The 22,210-nt window shown below is 40.8% G+C and overlaps 1 protein-coding gene across 1 annotated transcript; it reads left to right on the top strand.

Annotated features, from left to right (window-relative positions):
- Positions 1 to 95: 95 nt before the first annotated feature.
- On the top strand, positions 96 to 20,489 carry APIP (APAF1 interacting protein). Its single transcript, XM_037128265.2, has 7 exons — positions 96 to 293; positions 9,292 to 9,392; positions 13,561 to 13,609; positions 14,818 to 14,935; positions 16,326 to 16,461; positions 19,157 to 19,324; positions 20,159 to 20,489. The coding sequence occupies exons 1-7, from the start codon at positions 237 to 239 to the stop codon at positions 20,256 to 20,258; spliced, it is 729 nt and encodes a 242-aa protein (XP_036984160.2). The 5' UTR covers positions 96 to 236; the 3' UTR covers positions 20,259 to 20,489.
- The last annotated feature ends 1,721 nt before the right edge of the window (positions 20,490 to 22,210 follow it).

Genomic DNA, 22,210 nt, shown 5'->3' with positions numbered 1-22,210 from the left:
AGCCCCGCCTCCAACCCAGTTGGCCCCGCCTCCCAGTTAGGGGGCTGAGCCGCGGGCTTGCCAGTCAACGAGGCCCCCCTCGGCCCGTAGGCCCGCCCACCGTCTTGTACGCCCAGTCCCTGGGATGTCCACAGCACCGCCTGACTAATTTAAGGCCTCGCAGCGTTAGTCCACGTGGATCGCCCGGAGCAAAGCCCTGCGACTAACGGGAGTAGCAGGTGTCCCTAGTCCGGGCTATGTCTGGCTGTCCCACTCCGGAGGGAGAGTGTTGCTCTCGGCAATGCCGCCTGCAGGTAGGGGCGGAGCCGCGGGTGCCCTTTATTCCTAGGAGGCTAGGCCCCGGTGGGGCTTGGAGGGGGCTTCCGGGAGGCCCTAACGCGACTCCCGCGCAACTTGACTCCGCAAAGCGACCTGAGGTCACAACCTGCAGCAGTCACTTCCCGGGACTGGGCTGTCCTAGGGTGGGAGGTGGGCAGCAAACGTTGAAAATGGGAGGGACCACGGAGGGGAGCATTCGAGGCCTTAATTGTGTGTTTTAAAGGAACTTACTAGGAAGACAGACCAATCAAGCGCTGGACAGAACGTGCAGCGCTGGAGTGGAAATGGAACAAACACCGAGCTCTCAAGCTTACCTTTGCGCACTAGCTACCAGCCTGAAGTTTGCGGAGCACGCTGAAAGCACACGCTGGGGTGGGGGATGGACTCTGGTCTGGTTTGCCTTGATCAGAGCTGGCCTTAGTAGCCAGCACTTTCCCTCAGCAGTTTTCCACCCTCAGTTTAGATTGATTATGGTATGATCATAGAAGGGATTCTTAAACTGAGGTCAAAGGAACATCCACCCTAGGGCTGCTATGCTTTTCATTTACTTGCGCACACCAACAATTTTATTGAGCGCCTACGTTCTCATTGATACAGTGATGATGTATGGCCTAGGGTCTAGAGGAATACTAGACAGTTTCATTACAATGTGAGAAGCCTTGCTTATGAGGCAGGGATAAAATTAGCCCCCTTATTCATCTCCCACTTGTCTTTATTAAGGCTGAAGATCCCAATTAAAAAATAATAACCAGCCTGAGGTTTTATTGTGAAATACTTGTGGAGGAGGATGAAGTTTTCCTCTCCCTTCTAGGTTCTTTTGACTGGTTCCATAATCAAATCAACATGAGACAGATTAATAAGAAAAGAACTGAATTTAATAACATAGTAAATAAGGAAATTCCATATACCTGAGAGGTTCAGAGACAGAAAGGTAAAACAAGGCATACAAGGCCTGTCTGGAAAAAGTCCAGCCATTGCTAATATGAGAATGTTTGTGTGACATGATGTAGGCTGGCAGCCAAAGACAGTGGACTGGAATGCTTATGCATGAATGATGACTTCACTGTACTAATCAGTGGGGGGGCCTTAGATACCCTGAGTGAGCATGTATACTGTGTGGCCATCACATACAAAATGACTGAGCCAGTAGAGCAATGCATCTGTATCAAATTTTGCATTAAACTTGAATATTCCTCCACGGCTATTGTGCAGATGATTCAGAAGGCCGTAGGTATGGGCAACTAACTGGTGATTGGCAGCTTCATAATGACAACATGCTAGCTCCTGCATCTTGTCTGGTACAGCAGTTTTTGGTGAAACATCAAATCACCCAGGTGACTCAGCTCCCTAAAGCCTGCAACTTCTTTTCCAAAAACTAAAATCTCCTTGGAAAAGGAAGAGGTTTTAAATCATGGATGAGATTCAGGAAAATATGATTGGGCAGCTGATGACAATGGGGAGAACCGTGTGAGGTCCCAAGGTGCCTACTTTGAAGGGGACAAAGGTGTCATTGTCCTATGTACAGTGTTTCTTATATTTTGTATCTTCAATCAATGTCCCTATTTTTCGTACTACATGGCTGGAAACCTTTTGCGCAGACCTTGTATGTGACTTTCTGAGCTGCAGGATGATGCCTTGGTGCTTCAGAGGGGAGGGAAGGTCATTCATAGAATGATAAGAAGAGCAGGCGTCAAGTAATTAGAAGTTTGCCCTGCCTTATAGATAGCATAGATAGGTCATGAAAAGTTATAAAGTTATTTCTAGTAATAACTCTAATGGCCAAGGCTCCAAATTTCAGTTCTCTAAGGGAGAAGTAACAGTTTCTCCTGAGTCTACAGGGTCTTGATTGCCTTCCACTGAAAATAATTCACATGCCGAAGTGGCACATCTTGGGGAGGCCTGTTATAAACCCCCTTCAGTGTCTACCGCATTATGAGCTGCTGCCAGCCTCTGAGCGCCTCAGTCGTCTGGGCAGCTCCCTTGAACAGTCCCCTAAGTATCTATCTCAGAACCTCACCATCTACCCCAACCCTGTTTTGCAGCCGACCTTGCCTCCAGAATTGCTACAAAGCTGCTACTATGGAAGCTATTAGGTGTGAACTTGTCAACTTCAGTTTCTTCCTCTTCCCACATTATCACGGAAAGGTTAAGGACTAGGCATCTAGAATCGGACTGCCTAGGTTCAAATCTTCTCTACCTGGGTGGCCTTGGACAAATTAATCTTTCTTGGAATAATATGGTTATTATAAGGATTAAGTAAAGTCCATATAGAGCCTGTAGGGTAGTGCCTGGCACAAAATAAGCACTCAAAAAATGGTAGCTAGCTATTCTTGACCCTGGCTGGTGTGGCTCAGTGGATTGAGCACTAGCCCGTGAACCAAAACAATGGTAGCTACTCTCAATATCAGTTGTATTATTACATATAGAGTGGGGCAAAAGTAGATTTACAGTTATATGCAAAACAGTTTATTCTTTTATTATTATTGTATTTTTCCATAAGAAAAACTGTAAACCTACTTGAGCCCCACCCTGTATTTACTTGCATCTTTACTCTTCCTCTTTTCGGAGGCACATTTTTCCCTGTTTTTCTAATTCTAGCTTCTGTATCCACTAAACTGACCTATTATTAAGGTTATTGCTCTCTGATACTCTTAATCTCTCTCCCTAATTTTACCTCCTCACATGTGAAAAGCTCTATTAACCAGTTTTCCCTTCTACTTCTGCATTGAGCCCTTTGTAGCAACACTACTTAAAGAGTCCTTAGAATTCTCTGCCTCTAAATTTTATTAGTTTCTTAATCCATTTCAATGCAGTTTTTTATAACCAATTTGTTGAAACAGTTGTTGCTTAAGGTCATGGTTGACCTTAGTTACAAATACAGTTGGCCTAGCGAAACTCCATCCCAAGGTGCACGCTGTTATCCATGCTGTATGGGACTGAACATTGCCAGAGAAAAATCACACAACTGTGCTCACAGGCCTCACCTCATAGTCAAGATTTTAACCTCAAATTGGCACTTTGTACTATCCAACACCCCTCCTATACTTCCCTACTACTTTGCTGTCCTGCTCCTAGAAATGACTAGTTGGTCTCTTTTCAAGGCTCTCATACCCTGTCCCCACATTCTCACTCAGCTGGTGACTTTGTTTCCACTTAAGAAAACAGAAGTCATGAGATGCGAACTTCCTACCACAAAACCTGCAGATCTGCTTAAACAGGAGCCCATCACCTTCTCATTTTGCAAAATGGAAGGCCACTTCTTCCACGTGTGCTCCGGATCTCCATCCCCTCTCGCCTGAAGTTCTTTCTCTCCCTCTGCTTGTCTTTCTCGCCGTGATTCAATTCTTTTTCTGGCAGGACTGTTCTCGTCAGCATAGCCTTCAAGCTCTTGGGTGATCTGGCTCTACGAACTCATAGTCCACCACTTTCAACACTTCATCCCTCTAGCCAACTAATCATCTTTCTGTTCTTTAAACTCCTCAAACACTTTTTCACTCTTGGTTCTTTACATCTGCTGTTTCCTTTGCCTGGAGTGCTTGCCTGTCCCCAGCTCAGAGTCTTGCCTGTGCACACACACTCATCCGTCATACACTGGACACTGGTTTTTCCATGTTTGTTAAGCCTTAAATGTTTCCTACTCAGAGAAGCCTTCCTTAATCAGAGTTGATCTTTGCTATTTTTCTCTAAGTCCCTTGTTTGTTTCCTTATTGCATTTTATATATTGCAATTTGTTTATTAATTTGGTCTTCTGTTTATAAAAACTAGCCCCTGCCCTGGAAATTCCTTTAGAGCAGGTACTTTGTCTTGTTCTTAGCTGATTTCCCAGACACACTTTGCCCGTAAGTACTCAAGAAATATTTCTGATTCCCATCCCAGTGAATGGCATCACTGTCGACTTGAGCTACTCAGCTAACCCAAAACTTACAGGTCCTTGAAACCTTGCATTTCTTCAGTTCTCTCATCCAGAGTTCTGCCTTTCATTTCAACTTCTAAAATACCTGCCAAGTCCATCTCCACCATCACTCCCTTGCAATTTCCTTTCAGAACTTTCCACAGCCTCCTTACTGGTCTAGTCTTTTGCTTTCTTGGTCACCACCTGTCATCCTCTTCTCTCCACTGTCACTGTAGCAGTGTTTCAGAACCAAGATCTGATCATGTCCTCTGTCTAAAACTGCTCAGTGGTTTTCAACTACCTGTGAAATAAAGTCCCACCTGCTGTGCATGGTGTGATCGATCCTACTCTGCCTTCCTTTCCCCTCCATCCCACAGAACCTGATTTATAACCGGTTCCTACTGCGGAGTGTTCTCTCTGACAGAAACACCCTTTCTCCTGTTCATCTACCCAGTATATCCCCACTTTCCTTCATTAATACGTAGCACAACCATCCCTCCTGGGAAGCTTTTCCTAACTCCTGCTCCCTCCCACCCATAGCTTCTGTTCCTGTAATGCCCTGGATTATCACGTATTGTATGTTGCTTTGTTGCCTTGTAACTGTTAACTTCTTTACTAAATTTCGAGTTCCTCAAGGGTAAGGATTCATTTTGCAGGGGGGGGGGCTTCAATAAAAGTTGTTGAATGAATGAATGAATGGATGAGGGGGCTTTGTAATTAATGCCAGAAGAAAGGTCTGTAGAGCAGATGCTGTGGTACAGAGTCCAAGGGAGGAGTGATCACTTTTTGGTGCAGTGTGAGAAGGGATCGTGGATGAAGTGGGTAAGGGGCCTGGTGAAAGCTGACAAGCAGGAGTCTGACAACTAGAGTTGGGATTATTGGAGGTCCAGCATGAGCAATAACGGTGCAAAGAGAAAGAACGTATTCTTGGCTGGCAAGAAAATGTCTTAGTTATCTGTGGCTGCATAACAAGTATCCCAAAACTTAACCTTAAAACACAAGCATTAGTTGTCTCAGTTTCTGAGAAGGAGGAATCCAGGAGACTTTAGCTTGAGGTTCTGGCTCAGGGTCTGTCAGGAGTTGTCAGCCCAGCTGTTGGCTGGAGCTGCAGTTGCTCTCAAGTCTAGACCGCAGCTGGAGTGAGCCAAGCCCTCTCGTGGAGTTGTTGGCAGGCCTCCGCTCCTCGCTGAGTTTTGGTCTGTCGCAGGCTTCCACTCCCCGCCACGTGGCCTTCTGCACAGGCCTCTCAGTGTCTTGAGCAGTTGGCCTTCCCCACACCGAGTGATCTGAGAGAGAGGGCATCCAGTTGCAATCTGTCGCTCTGCAGCCTAATCCCAATCCCGAAAGTGACGTACTGTCACTTCTGCAGCAGTCTGTTGGTCATACGGACCAACCCCAGGCCAGTATGGAGAGGAACTGTGGACCATGCATGGTGTGAATGCCAGGAGATCATTAAGAGCCATCATGGTGGCCGACTTTCACATTGAGGTTGAGTGGAACTGGGAGACTTACGTAAAAAAGTGAAAGAAAGTATTTGAAAAGTTACATGAGGGAAAGAAAGGAGAAAGACATAGATTAAGAAGGTGGTATTTAGGCATTAGGTGATGTGGGGAATGGGGCTTAATAATCAAAGTAGTTCATTGTTTCAGTATTAATAGTAGAGTGAAAGGGCAAGCTGGAGAAGAAGGAGAAATTGTAGGCAAGGGGACCAAATAGGAGAAGGTAACCTCAATCCTCCCCCTAAATATCAGTTGGAAAGAATTTTTACTCACTGTGGCAAAATAAGAAAAATTAGTGAAAAAGTGAATTTCACAAAATTAATTGTGTTCGATTTAAAGGATTATCTTTTTATTGTGAGATTATCCTTCCTACTTTTTTATGTTTAAAATGCACTTTATTCTTTTTGAAGAAGGTGATAGTGATTGTTAAATACAGTTAATGCTGCAACTTAGCAATCTTATGTCAGTCTCTCAAATTTGAAAACAACACAAACTACCGATCTTGACAATGAGAAGTCTGAGAATCATTGAGATCATTATTATAAGGAAACTGATATCCAGAGGGCTCTGGCTTGCCTTACGGTCTTCTGAGTTTTAGTTAGTGCTTGATTAACGTGAAGAAGAATTTTTAAGTGTGGCGAGGGGCTTTGAGTGCAGGTGAAGTTGCGAAGAAAAACCAACACGCACACAGAGAAGAATGGGGCAGACGTGCGGGAAGGGACAAAAACAGCGCTGACAACTTTGCCGCGTCTGTGTCCAGTCCCTCCCTGAGGCCAGTGTCAGGACAAATGGTGAAAAACGGAAGTGAGTGGAAAAGATCACTCACTGTCTTGGGGCTCTCTTTGAGCTACTTTACAACGCTGTGAATTGTTGAATACTGACAGTGATGCAGACGATTATTGTTCATGGAGATGCAGTTTGTATCCCGGACGTTCAGCTTATTGCTGCATGGTGGATATTGTCCTGTTTTTGCTTTATTTGTAAATCTAGAATTCCTGGTTACTTACATGGGCTAGTGTTTGTTTTGAATTCTCCTTGGTACCCGTTAGAATGTACTTCTGGTTCCCTTGTTAGTTGAATAATTAAATAATATCTTTGACACATGTTTATTTTATTTTTTTTAAATTACATTTTGTGGATGATGCTATTACAATTGTCCCAATTCCCCGCCCCCTTTGCCTCCCCCTTTCCCCCCTTTGCTTCCCCCCAGCAGCCCCCCATTGCCTTGGGCAATCCCCACACCATTCATTGTTCATGTCCATGGTCATGCATATAAATTCTTTGGCTGCTCCCTTTCCTGTGCTGTACTTTACATCCCCATGACTGTTCTTTCAATCCCTTCACATTTTCACCCATTCCCCCAAATCCCCCCATCTCCCCTCAGAGAGGCATCTACACATTGATGTTTCTGTCCCTCTCTTCCTTCCTTCCCTTCCTCTCTCTCTAAAAATAAATAAATGAAATCTTAAAAAAAAAGAAATAGAAACTTTGTGGGTTTGGACTGGTGAATGAACCTTTATGAACAACAGCTGCCTCACCGTGGTTATTCCTGCAGAATGAAGCTGGCTAACTGCTGTAGCACCTCGGTACTGGAAAAGACAAAAAGGCAGAGGGAGGTCCTTAATCACAGACCGTTTTCTATAACGTTTACAACTTATGGGGCAAATTGCTGGTTCCAAGGACTGGAAAATGGCAGGAGTCTTCTCATTAGCTGTACTTTGCTATATAATTAAAAAATCATTATATTCCTAAAAAAGGAAATAGCACATTATACAGGGAATGGATAAGTTGGCTAGATTTTGTTAAGACAGATATATTTTTTTAAAAGCCCAACATAGCTATACTATCAATTTTAATTCAAGAACTTTTAACTCATTAAAATGGGAAGGAAACTAACATTGGGTCACACATCACGATGGTCGCTTTATATTCACTTTCTCTCATTTTAATCCTCATAATGTTCTCATTTGATGGATCAGTAAACTGAAAGTCAAAGTCATGTAAGCAAAAAATTACGTAATAGGGATTTAACTTTATGTCCATTAACTCCTAAGCCCCGCGTTGAGTCAGAACTTAAAAATTTTCAATGTGCCCATGTTCTTAATTTTATATTTTGAATCTACTCCCTCAAATTATCATTCATAATACCTTAAATAAAGAATATATGTCAGATATTAACAGTCAATTTGGGGAAACACCGAGATTTCAGAAATCCAGTTAAGTAGCTGGAACTTCAGCCTGTTTAATAATAATTTGTTTGAACCCAAAGATGTTTTTTTCTCTTTTACCCCGTGCCAAGATTTATATAGGCAAGCTCCCTTGCCATTCTGTTCTTCACTGTGAGTCTGTTTTAGCTGGAGCGTATATCCCCTTGGGGTATCTAGCATATGTAGGGATTTTCTGTTAGATGCCACACTTGGAGCGTGCCCTGGGTTTTGTCTGTGTTTTTAGTAGCTTGCACAGCTGTCAGAGTTGAAGCTCAAGGTCACCAGAGTTTTGCAAAAATCTTCAAGGGAAAGGATGGCTTTGGAGCTGGCTTTCCTTCCAGGTCGATTTACTCTCATTTCTTTTATGGTCCCTATGAGATCTACTTTCTTGCCAGCTCAGCAATTTATTTTGAAATATTTTTAAAAACAATTCATTCAGCATTTTAGTTGTTTTCAAAGTTAGGGTTGTATATCATGCTGCCAAAAATGGAGTTCATTTTATTTCTTTATTTTTGTTTTCATTCATTTTAACTTTGAAAAAGAGGGAAAAACTTTTTTTTCCTAAAGAAATAATTATTAGACATATAAAAATAAGGCTCGTATTTTAACTAGACTTATTATGCTGATCATTTCATAATATATAATATAGAATTGTCAAATAAAAATGTTTATACAGCTGCAACTAAAATGTTATATGTCGATTACGCCTCAATAAAATAAATCAACAGACTCAGTGTTTATCTCGACATATATGCATGTATTCCTGTACAACCTGTTTTTACAGAAATAGGTCCAAGGAGTATATTAATTGTGATTGTTTCCAAGTGAGTGCTTTTTGTTATTTCCTTGACTTTATATTTCATAATAAATACATACTGCTTTTGTAATAAGAGAAAATAAAAACAATCATTATGGTAAAAAGACAAGGCATTTTTAGAATTAAAAAATTGAGCCAACAGAATATGAACAAATAGCTATTATAGTGTATCATATATATGGTGCGTCAATTAAATGTTTTGTGTACTAGAACTTTACTAGATGACAAGCACGCTCCTTCAACACTAGATTTTACTTTATTTCAGCCATCTCAATAGACATAGGCATTTGTGCCATATACTGGTCTTATAACCTGTTTCATAGTAATGGACTGTAGACCCCATACTGGAAAATTCCAGCTTGCCACATAATACAGTGGATCCACTTTGTAAACATTAAAAACAAAGTATGTTTTATGATAGGTTTCTCCCTCACAGTATCTTCTCTGTGATAGATTTCCTTAAACTTTCTTAAATTGGCTTCTTCATAGAAATTTCAGCTAGAATAGTCACTTGACAAAACAATGTCTGGTTTTAAAATAATTGTCTCCTTTTTTAAGGACAAGGAACATCCAAGATACCTGATCCCAGAGCTTTGCAAACAGTTTTACCATTTGGGCTGGGTCACTGGGACTGGAGGAGGCATTAGCTTGAAGCATGGGTAAGTTTCTGGCTGATTTCTTTTTTTTTTTTAATTTTATTTACTTTTAGAGAGAGGGGAAGGGAAGGGGAAAGAGTGGGAGAGAAACATCAATGTATGGTTGCCTATCACGTGGCCCTCATGGGGAATCTGGCCTGCGCTCAATCCATTGAGCCACACCAGCCAGGGTCTGGCTGATTTCATTTCTGGGAATTCTTTGTAGAATAGACCATGCAGAGCCCAACATGCATTATGTCCAAAGAAAACTGATGCGCAGTTTTGTGTGATCCTGAAGGTATTTCATTTTTACATGAGGGAATAAATATTTGTGTAACTGAGTGGAACAGGTATGTATGTATGTATGTCTAAGTCGCAAATATAATAAATACCTGAGGATTTGAGAACACAGTCTCTAATCAGAATAATTTGGCCCTCAGTCTTTGGAGTAGCAAAGTTAAATAACAGGCTGCCATTTTGTTCCTATGTCCGGAGTTGTAAAGGGTCCCTTCTAGATAGACAGGACTTGTTTCAAAGGTTCAGAAACTTATTTTAAGGTCACTTAATTACAGATTACTAGCCATTGAATTTTTTTAAATTACATTTTATTGAATCAAAAGAAAGGCAATAAAAGTTCTAAAGCACAGGTACCATTTGTTAATGGACATAGCTCCTGCTGGTCCCTGTTGCTCAGAGGACAAAGCAAGAGGTACTGAACTAGAAAGAGAAGAAATGAACAGTATGTAACATTTCGTTAGATGTGCTCGATATCTTTCCTCCAAGAGAATGAAGAAACCAGTAACTTACTGACAATGAAAAGAGAGGTGGCAGAATCTCATTCTCTCAAGTGATTTTCCCTCCTGGAATGATTAGGAATATTATTGTCTGGAGGCTGAATGTTAAACTGAGCAGCTTGATTTATTTCTTTATCCTAATTCATTTTCTTTAACAAATTGGATTGCTACAATATTTCTGTAACATTGGGTATATAGAGTAATACCCCCAAGGAGGCCGCATTGTGTACAAGGAATGGAATGTAAAATGTGATCATCAGGACGTTCTGAACAAAAGGGGTTTTATGGCGTACCACAAGATGGCGCTGTTGTGATTTCATCTGCTTCAGCTGACCCAGCACCTCCGAAATAGTGGTGTTGGAACTGTAGGAAAGGACAGGAGGGGCCTGAGTCAGCAGCCGTCCCAGCAGTGTGTGAAGGGAGGTACTCCTTCTGAAGAGGTCACGTTTCGGGTGCACTGTACGTTTGTCCGTCCATGCCTCTTTTCTTAGCGTCAGCCAGTGCTGACGTGCCAAGTCAGCACTGCGCAGGCTTTCAGATTATTGTGCCAGAACTTTTAAGATGACCTGTTTCCATCAAAGCCTTACAATGGATAAAATAACATTGGTCGTTATCTTATCCATTCAGGAGTTGAGTCCCAGCAATATTCAGAAATAGTTTTTGTATGCACAAGACAGAGCTTTCTAACACACTGAATTAAAATAACCATTTTAAACTGTCCTCTTTTTTTGAAAAAAAAAAAAAAAGCAAAGTTAAAAACAATGCAGGTAAGGGGTCATTGCAAATCTCAAGAGGGAAAATGACATAATGACAAAATGACATAAAAGACTATGTTTCTTCTAGAAGAATTTTACTGACCCATATACTGAAATCGTGCGGTCGCCCTGAAACACTCACTCATACCTTTTAAAATGAAATGGCTTTTATAGGAAAGGTGCATCCTGTGTGAAAGGCTTTTGCCTTAGATTCTTAATGGGCGAGGAGCTCCTCCTGGAGGTCACAAATGGAAACAGCCACAATTTTATGGCACTGTGTTTGGAATCTTGTTAAATTTGTGCCTTGCATAGTAAGATAGGTAATTTGTGCTAACATGTCGAGTTTTTTTCCCCTAAGATTTAAATGACTTCATAGGCCCACATCAACTACTATATCAGCAATGTTATCCTTATTATTAGCAAAAGCTTGGCTATCTTTAATGCTTAAGGACAAATACATTTGGAATGACATACAAACTCAATATATTATGTTTCCAGAATAATACTGACAATAAGCTCTTTGGGAATATACAGTTATTTACTGATTCCAAGGTTTGGCTGATACTATTCCAGCTTATGCTGCTGATGCGTGATGCCAAAAGATGTATATGAAAGGCAGCTTAAGACACATGTAAGAGTTAGGTAAGAGGGAGGAAATGGCAGACGGACCAAGAACATGACAGTGATGGAGGCAATCCTGGGGTGCGCAGCAGCCGTTGTGTTCCAGTCACGTCCCTGCCATTCACATTTAGCACTTCCTGTTTCCATGGCCAGAGAGGCTAATCCTGTTGCATGCCATTAGAGTGCCAAGGAATAGAATAGACAAGATAATTAAGGCTTAGTAAGATTTAAATGACTAGACAGTAAAATAGATGTATTACCAACTCCTGTGTTTTGTTTGCACACTGACTGCTTGTGAAAGAGCAGGGAGTATAGAGGAATAAATTCTAAAACATAATACCTTGAAATTTAAAGTGGTTTTTGTTTGTGGCTTACAGCACCAAGTAAATACTTCACTTTTGGTCTTTGGCGTGTTTTCCTGCTAAAATAAAAGCTCTGTCATCTGTGTTACTTTTGTCCAGACAACACCTCCTTTGAAGGTGTAAATATATCTTTTCTGAAACCTGTTTACCTAACCTTTTAATTATCCAACGTTGATCAAAGTCTGAACTCATTTCCATTTTACAAAGGCAATAATAAAAACAGAGCTGACGTACCAAATCACTTGAACATGCAGAATAATTATCCTGGATTTCCCCACTTTGTAGCTGGATTTTATTTACAAGCAGACTGTTTTGTACTTTATTTGGGCCTGTTCCCAGGACTGCATAAATTTCTCTCACATGAGAAGACCTGCAAGTCCACTTACCACTGGAGATGATTAGAGTCCTGCACACATCATTCTAGAGTTTCTTCCCTGTCCATTACCACTGGTTCTAGAAGAATGCCACTCTACGGCTTTCTTACGCAACAAAGCTTTAAAGCACTAGCTACTTTGTGGAAAAAAATGTTTGAGTGTCACTTACGTGCTTTGGTTCCCACTGCCATTGTCAGGTCAAGCATTTGTTTTCTAGACCTAAATTTACCAGTGGACCGTTAAAGAACTTGCTTCATTTCCTTTCATTTTCATCAGTTCCGGGTTGGTGGCTTTACTAGTGACCCCAGGTTTGACGATCTTGACTCCATGCAGGCTGTCCTCATTTCCGGTGTGGAACAGTTAATATTTACTACATATCCCTGTGTCCATGCCTCAGTGGCAGAAGCCCCAGCGTGCATGTGCTGGCATTTCCTCCGTTTGCACGCGTGTGGCAGCTCTGTACCCTCTGGTAGCAACGGAAACTGGTAAATGAGCCAGAGGATCCTCGTTGGGGGGGGTGGAGAATTCAGAGAAGATTTTGAAATCAGTTTGCAAATCAAATTTGGGAGCACCTTGTGGTAAATGGTAGGGCATAACACAACATTCTGTAACAGACAGACCTCCGGATGTAGCCGTGTCTTTCGTATTTTAACTTTTATAACTGTTTTTGCCTTCTCGTCAAATATTTTCATAAGGTAGATGTGTTTTTCAAAGAGAAAGCATACTGTTCCCCCAAAGTAGCTGTTACTGCTGTAATTTTAATAAACTGTCCAGCAGAGGTCTCTGAACTTCATCTTTTATAATAAGAACATTTGAAAGAATAAAATTAAACCTGATTACTTGCAAGACAGATATGTACTCCTAGTGCGCATGTTTTCTCTTCATTGGATTTTAGATTAACTGTGTTCCACATGGACTGTGACAAACTCTGCTTATTCATGCTTAAAGATTCATGCTGGAGACCTGCGTTTTCAGATTTTATTTCTCCTAACCAGATGAAAGCCTGGTTACCAATGATTTTGTCCCATAAAAAGAAATAAAGAAATAGATATAAAAACGTAGAAGACTAGAGTAACTACCACCATTTTCCTGTGTCACCAGCGTTACAAAGGCACTCAGGTATTCCTTTCTGTACAGCCTATACCATTAATTAAATCAGGCTGTTCTTTGTGTGACTTGACTTATGGGAAACATTAATGATTGGACTGCGAGGATGCGTTTTTCTTTGTGCAAAAGCAGAATATTAGAGTTCAATAAATACCAATTTCTGTATTTTGTGTTACCAGCGATGAAATCTACATTGCTCCTTCAGGAGTGCAAAAGGAGCGGATTGAGGTATGGTGAAGGCATTCTTCCTAAATTCACACGTCTTTTCTTCTCCGCTTGACGATTGTTTTGTGAAATGGAATTAATTTTTTAAAAAAGTTTGTTTCGAAGGATGGTCATATTATGAGAGTTTAACTAACTTACTAACAAACATTAGTTGAGTAACTGAAATGTTTTTATAAGCTAGTGAGTGTCCTCCATGCAACCAGTGTGTTTTGAACTCCCATGCAGCCTCTAGAGGGCAGGAGTTAATAGTACAATCTTAAGTCATGGAATAAAAAGGGATTCTAACTTGCAGCATCAGAACACCACCTTGATCAGGCCAGTAGGGAATCAGACTGATGGTCTCAGATGAACCAGACTCGATTCCTCTTTGGTAATAGCAAAGCTATTCCAACTTAATATTATAAAACTTCAAAATTTTGAGAAGACTCATTCGTATTGATGCTACAGTAATATCCCATTAAAATGGCCACAGAGTACTTAACTTCTATTTATGGCATAATGCTTTATTAATTAAACATGTGTGATAAACCCCAGCAGATACAGGTGCCAAGTCAGAAACACACATGCATTACCAGGAAATACCTGGGACTCTCCATAAGTACTTAGAACTTCAGGAGTAATGCACCTTGTTGAGATTAACATTTCTGAGTGGCAGCTAAGTATCTCAGGGGATTAAGAAGATTTTACTCTCTATATTTTCCTCTGATATTATGACATTAAAACACCCATCTTAGACTAACGGCTTCTTTATCTAGTCTCTCTGAAATGTGCCTGTGAACCTACAACGATGAAGCGACAGCCATCACGGCACACATGTTCAATATTCCATATCAACTTTTTCTTCAGATTCTAAAGGAAGATTTTTTTTTAGCTCTCTGGAATATTTTCATTAGTATAAAATATTTTTTGTTCGCAAAATGGGTAAAAAAACTTGGAGAGATAGACTATAATTATATGAATATTTAAAATATGAGTTGAATAAGGGTACATATATTATCACTCTGCATGTGAGTGCAGACTGTATATTGGGGTGGGCAAAAGTGGGTTTACAGTAGTGATACAACTATAATACAATAATAAACAATAATACGATAAACTCTTTTGTGTGCTCACAACTGTAAACCTACGTTAGCCAACCTTTATGCTATAAGAAAGGGGACATTTCTAATGACACAGTATAAAGCTTTGCTTTTTTTGCCCTCGGTCCGTAGCCTGAAGACCTGTTTGTTTGTGACATCAATGAACAGGACCTACGCGGACCTCCGCCACACAGGAGTCTAAGAAAGAGCCAGTGTACACCTCTTTTCATGAATGCTTACACCATGCGAGGTAGGCTGCTCATGGGTTCGACACGAAGGATGTTTGTAGAGCAGGCTCCCCTGAGCAGTGGTAATTAATGATGGTTACGGTTAACATTTCTTGGGTGCCTACTATGTGCGAGAACTTTTCCTATGTTCACCCCTTCCCTCCTCACAGCAGCCTCTGCAGAAGGTCCGTGGTTACTCCATTTTACTCCCGGGAGGCCCGAGGTGATGGGAAGATTCTTCCAAGATAAACAGCCAGCAAGTACCGGGCCGGAATTGCAGCCTAGATCAGTGGGACTCTTGCTGGACTGTCAGACTGGTCGAGAACTATGAGTACAGTCAGATTCCCACTCGGTTTCGAGTTGCACCTCCGGGAACTTGTAGTAGAAGTAAATCAAATTACAGTGAGGGAGAACCGGCCTTTTCCTCACCTTGGTGGGAGTAGTCCTGTCTGTTTGAAAAATTTACTGTGTGATAAAAATAGGAATTTTATTTGAATTCCCCAAAATCACGGTAGAAAACCAGCCTGGAAAGGTCAGACCTAGAAAACAATGTTAAAATAGAAAATTGTAACTGAGGTGCTGGCTCAGCCATAGCTGGGGAGTCATTAGAACTTCACTCCGACATGGTCACCGGATGAAGTCAGTACTGAGTAAGTGGTCATGCTGTGTTCTGTTCCTGAACGTTGTCAGCTATCATGGAAAGGATAGAACTTCAGGAGAAGATTCTAATAGCGTGAGCGACCTTTCCCCGCATAAAACTCAGTAAACTTCCAATTTCATAAATAGCCATTACTGAATTTTATAACATTCAAATCCTATTCTAGGTAAATTCATTGCATCGATACCTTATAATCTCTATTGTCCCTTATGCTACCAAGATATGTCCTGTACTTGAAAGCCTAACTTGATGATTAAGGGTCAGACTGACCTGGGTTCAAATTCAAGTTCTGTTACTATGTCTGTGAACCATGGGCAAGGTTTTTTTAACCTCTTTGAGCCTCCATTGACCATTATGGAAAAGGTGACCTCTGCAGTGGTTGTGAGGATGCAAAGAGATAACACGTAAAACGAGGTTTGCCCAGCGCCTGGCACAGAGGAGTCCCTGAGTACGTGGCAGCATTGTTATGACTGTGATGTCCATGATTATTAGAGCTGTACTTTGGGCCGTCTCAGAGATACTTCACGAGCACATGTAAAGTATTATGAATTGATCCGATACTGGGTGATGTGTATTTCTCTCTTCCTCCCTCCCTCCTACCTTTCTACCTACTGCCACCTTATTCCATGCCAAGAAAAACAAGTCCATAACCATGTATGTGTGTGTGTGTGCACGCACACATGTTTGTGTGTGTGTATATTTTTCTTTGAAAGGTGTAATAAGCTCTGAGCCCCTGACTCCTTCTGCCTCCCCAGGAGCAGGCGCAGTGATCCACACGCACTCGAAAGCTGCTGTGATGGCCACCCTTCTTTTTCCGGGACGGGAGTTTAAAATCACACATCAAGAGATGATAAAAGGAATAAAGAAGTGTACCTCAGGAGGGTATTATAGGTATTTTTTTTCTACTTTTGCTTGAATAATTTGAAAAGTATTCTTTCTTCTTTAGATAAACAGGCTGCTGATTTTTTTTTAATGCATTTAATGAGTTGTTGTAGAATCCACGTTAAATAATACCTCACTGAATATTATACTCCAAATCTGTGCCCAGAGAAACAAATCAGATGCTTCCCCTCCCCCTCCCCTACTCTTGCCACTGCCTTGGTAAATTATTAGCAACGCGAGTAATGACATGTTTATCAGAGCAAAATGACAAAACCTTGGCGGAGACGCCCATAAAGATGGTAAGATTATGTCCCTGCGTTGATGCACCCAAAGAGCAAGGTCTTTACTTTGTCTGCAGGAGGTTTCAGCCCTGACTGAAGTCTTCACTTCATTCTGATTGGATTTAGTGTTTCTAGAATATGTTCATATTTATAAAAGTTTTATTATTATTTCACTTAAGTACGTCTTCTTATGTCTTACAATTTTTCACTGTGGAAAGTGGCATAGATAGTATACAACAGGGGTCTCGATAAAACCAAATAAATCCACCAGCCCACAATAGTGTAGTAATTACTCATCAGTCTAGAATATAGTGACGGGACGAAACATGCCCTTAGTGCTGGGATGTAAGCTGAGCATTTCATTTGCATGTATTGGCATCCTTGCTCCGGAGTCTTCAGCCTTCATAATTTTCCTAAAGGGCCTTGTTTAGAGGAAGCGGGTGCCAGGTTTTCTAAAGCGTTCTGACAGCAGGACCTCGTTGCTGCTGCCTGTGATAGAAGGTACATGTTCAAACCAGTGTGCTGAGAAACCGATGTGATTTGATTTTAGTTAATATTTATTGTGTGGCCTAAAGCATTCCTCAACACTGTGAAATACCTATTTACAAAAGTTAAATATTTATATTATGAAAGTGTACATACTAAAGAAAGTCTAGTTGCCTTTTCCATATCTGGGTCTTGAAGGAAAGCCATTATGTGTGATATCAGTTTCATCAGCATTTGATTGCTTTCCCGAAGGAATAAAAATAGAAGAACATAGCCAACAGTGGGGAGAGGAACAGGGCACAATAAAAAGCTTTGGAATTTTGGGGGGGGGGAAGGCATGAATTTTTGAAAAGATGCCATTTCTTATGTATTGTAACATATACATTGAGTATATTCTTGTGAGTGTTTCATGATTTAAAGAATACAGACTTTTCTGAGACATCCTTTGTGATTCTGTTTGAGCCTGGCTGGGAAACCAGTCACAGAGCCTTTCTTTCAGCTCAGGAGGGAGTCATACTTTACCAGAGTTTGTGAGGAATTCTAAGAGCCCAGTTTTCAAAAGAAGGAGCAATGAAGGCTGGATGAAGTAAGAAAAGAAGGTTCTGATAGTCTCTATTCTATTTTTTTAGGTCCCCTTTGGAGAACAATGTTTGAAATAACCTAATTCCTATCAGCAGAAGTTACCATATTTACATGTAACTGTGCTCTTTTTTTGGAAGCAACATGGTAGAGTGAAAAAAAAACACTGTTTGATGGTCAAGGACCATATTGGCTCTGTCTATCATTTAAATATAAGGATTAGTGTAAAGTGGGTGGCTTGGGTTGAATTACTTTTCAGGTCTTTTTTTTTTTTTTTTGCTGTGGAATTATTTTGCCCCTGAAATTTGTCTGACTATTCAGTATATGCTAAAGGAAAATATAACTTTGTCATTCTCCTGGCTAATATTAGGAAAGATTTGGGAGTAGCAATTCCTTCCTCCCATATTTAAGAATATTTTATAATTACCTCTACTTTACTTAAGTGAAATAATGAGCAACTCAGTGCTGTTAATAATAATGGTTGGCCCAGTTACACATGACAGCTACTTAGTCTGTACCTGCTGTAAAGTAGTAATTTCTGATACTGATTTAGCGCAACTTTTAGGTTAAGGTTAGTTATTACAGAGAGTGTGAAAAAGCTGATTTATATCACCAAGGCAAGAGAAATTCGTGTCAAAAGGAAAACTTGTCTTAGTTTTAAGCAGTTGTAAATGACCTTAGGGACAGATTTAAACTTTATAGTAACTAAGTTATTTGCTTAAATGCTATTACATGAATAAAAAGACACATTCTGATTTTACCACATGTATTCACTGAAACAAGGCGGAAGCAAAAGAAGTTCTGATGCCCCACGTTTAAGAATGCTCTGAAATACTATCATGTCTTTCATAGTCGTCTCTAGAAGTTCCTCGTTACCCCAGTGACACAAATCACATCTGCATTTACTCATCTGAGCTACTCTGGGGTCCTTCAGAGTTACATATGTCCTTCATCATTTAAAAGTTTCTACTTCATAAGTAGTTTAATTGTTAATGCCTCAGTTCTGATTCTGAAATCTATCATTTCCCATCTCCTATTAAAAATATTTTGATTGTCTCTGCTTCAAGGAAATACTTGTACGATCTTGATCATTTCTGTTGGGTTTTGGTATCCTGCACACATTTCTGCTACTCAGTCTCAGGGTCAGAATGATGCCTGCGGAAGTCCCAAGGTCTCTGTGATACAGGTACACAGGCGTCTGGGCAGATACACAGAATAACACGCCACATCTCGTTCATTATGCAGAGCGGCTTTCCAGATACAAAGAGGCTGTCTGACTGGTTGCCTGAAAAAATTTACAAATTTCACATATGAGGGCTTCTGTTGTAATGGAAAAAATGGCTTGTTTTATCTTGTAGATATGATGATATGTTGGTAGTACCCATTGTTGAGAATACACCCGAGGAGAAAGACCTCAAAGAACGAATGGCCCGTGCGATGAATGAATACCCAGACTCCTGTGCAGTACTGGTCAGGCGTCATGGGGTTTACGTCTGGGGAGAGACTTGGGAGAAGGCTAAAACTATGTGAGTGTAAATCAAAAACATTTGGGACAAGTCACCATACTCTAAATGTGAAAGAAAGCAAAATATGTCTTAGGAGTTAACTGAAGTGTGATTTTTTAAAAATGTGCTATTGGTCAAATTGAAATAGTTTATTATTATTGTTTCTAGATATTTGACTTGCACTGTGTATTCATTTAGCCGTGGCCAGTGTGGCTCAGTTGACTGGAGTGTTGTCCTGTAAACCAAGTGGTGGCAGGTTGGATTCCCGGTCAGGGCACATACCCAGGTTGCAGGTCGAATTCCTGGTCAGGGCACCTGCAAGAAGGCAACCAGTCATTGTTTCTCTCTCTTTTTTGACCATTGAAAAAAAGTCCTGAGTGAGGATAAAAAGAAAGGTTTTTTAATGAAATATTTATTGGACGAGCTGTGATTTGGCACAGTGCTGTGCACTGCAGTACGAAGGAGGAGAGGCAGATCTTGTTCTCGGAGGTTAAGATTGGAAGGGAGAATAAAGCGAATCCATGTTATATAATGATTTGCTACATTTATTTCAAATGGCAAAGTGAAATGCCAAAGGCCAAATGGCAGAGTGAAAAATTTAAATTTATATAAATGGTATATTTTAAACTCCTTTTTAGATCCTGAGAAGTATATTATGGTTCCATGATTCAATATTATTTCTTTCCATGCTTTAATCATGTTGGAGGCAAAATAAGAAACATTTAGCTTACAGTTGAGAAAAATTCCTAAGCCGGCTAGGAGCAGGGTTAAAGTTGGCGGAGAGGAGCAGTGTGACTATTAAGATTGGGGACCCTGTTTCTCTGAAGACAGTTTGTTTTGCTTTTTCTTTCGCAGGTGTGAGTGTTATGACTATTTGTTTGACATGGCCGTGTCAATGAAGAAAGTGGGACTGGATCCCACACAGCTCCCAGTCGGAGAAAATGGAATTGTGTAAGCCACATGGAAGTTTCTATACAGAGACAAAGCTTAGCTGAATTATTACTTATATGAAACCTAATTTTTTAATTAATTGAAATTTTCACACTGCCATTAATATGTCACTAAATACTGCAGATGATCACCCTGGATCTCTTCTGACATTGACTTGCTTAAATTATTGTAATTTTAAATGACAATGCAATAGAATAAAAATTTTATAATGAAGGTGGGGATGGGTGGGGCAGAGGGGAGTGTTAGGGGGAAATGGAGACATCTGTACTTAAACAGAATAAAAAATTTCATTAAAAATTTAAAATGAATGCTTTTTGTTTATTTTTAAATCCATAACCGCAAAATATTTCCCTTCGAAATAATTCTTTTATATACACTCCCAGGGAATTTCTGTTATTCTTTGAAGTTGTGGTGATAATAGAATTCATTGGGAAATTTGCACTGAATTATAGAATGAACAGTTTCTTGTTTTTGCCAAAACTAGTGGCCAGTTCTCTCTCTGTATTTTATGCGACTTTACAGTAGCATTACTAGTGAGCACTCTCTGCTTACATTTTTCCTGGGCTTCCACAACACCAGACCAATGCGGTTTTCTGCTCACCTCATTGGTCGCTTCTGTGGTTATTTCCTTGAATTTTTCTCCTCCGTCAGTCTTGGAAATGTCGAAGGGCCTCATGGCTCTCTGCCCTTAACCATGGCCTTCATCTCTACTCTCCTAGGAAATGTGGGGCAGCGCCATGGCTTTAAATATTACCTCGATGCTGATGCCTCCCAGTGCTTTTCCTCCAGGCCAGACCTCTGCATTCCAGACTTTCTTCTCTGCCTCCTGCTTCTCACCATTTGTGTGTCTAATTGGCATCTTTAACCTTCCAAGGCCTAAAACAATGCTATGATTTTTCTTCCTCGTGAGCCATTACCATCCTGTCACCCCCAAACCTTTTTGGAATACTTACGCTGAAAACCTCTCTGAGATGGACGTGTTTTGTTTCACTATAACTATGGAAAATCCTGACACGCTGTAAGCACTCAGTAAATACCTGTTCTCTGAATTCTCGGTGGAGATTCTTCCCACCAGGGAAAAACAGTTTTGGTCACTCTGCTCAACCTCGTTTTAAAGTGGAGCTAGTGAATGAGAAACGAAAAGAGCAGTCATTCAAACTGTGCCACCGCACAGCCCCTGTTTGTATGCTTCTCCCCCACGGGAATGCAGAAGAGGTGTACAGAACCTGGTGAAAGTCTATCTGCTACTTAGTTTTCTTATTCAGAAGAATATGATCCCCACAGCGTGATTGCTAGGTGCCAAGGTGCAAAGGCTAAGACAAATATGGCTCTGGGAGGGTTTATTCTGGGTCTGGCACGTGGGTGTCAAGTATGCACTTGGGGGGGGGGGGCAGCAGGCCTTCTTCCCATGCCCTTGTGACTATTCTTTCAATTATTCCTCTCTTTAAACCTCGGGAAGGGTTGGCTGTGAATGAAGGATTAAACTGGTAAGAGATCTAGATTAAACACTTTTATTTCATTAAGTGCAGGACATTCCACTCTCAGATTGAATAGGGGATTAACATATTTTAGTCAAGAGTCTGCCATTTCTCCAATTATTTTAGAGCCGGTTGGTCCCACCCAGTTCTCTTGCTCAGAGGTACCTCAAAATAATGTAGTTCCCCAGAGCACGTTCTGTCCGAACAATCAGAAAGGCAGTCATAACCTTAAGGAGAGTTTCATCTTATATTTCAGTGTGCTCAAATACTCCCCTTTCAATGAGGAGAAGTGCTGTCTCATCAGCAGTTCCAGTCAAGTGGTTGGATGTGGGAGTAGTGGCATGGACAGCAGCTTTCAAGGAGCAAGTTCTCACAGCACCAGGCTTTAAAGCGTGGCTGGGAGCACACTTCGGCTTTCACGTCACTCATCTGTATCAATAATATTTCATCATCATGTTTCAGATGATAATCACTGAAA

Source organism: Artibeus jamaicensis, unplaced genomic scaffold (assembly GCF_021234435.1).
Source record: "Artibeus jamaicensis isolate MK-2021 breed Jamaican fruit bat unplaced genomic scaffold, CSHL_Jam_final contig_797, whole genome shotgun sequence".
In the NCBI taxonomy this organism is placed as follows: domain Eukaryota; kingdom Metazoa; phylum Chordata; class Mammalia; order Chiroptera; family Phyllostomidae; genus Artibeus; species Artibeus jamaicensis.
The sequence above is the reverse complement of the archived record's forward strand: the minus strand, read 5'-3'. Positions and strand labels throughout refer to the sequence as shown.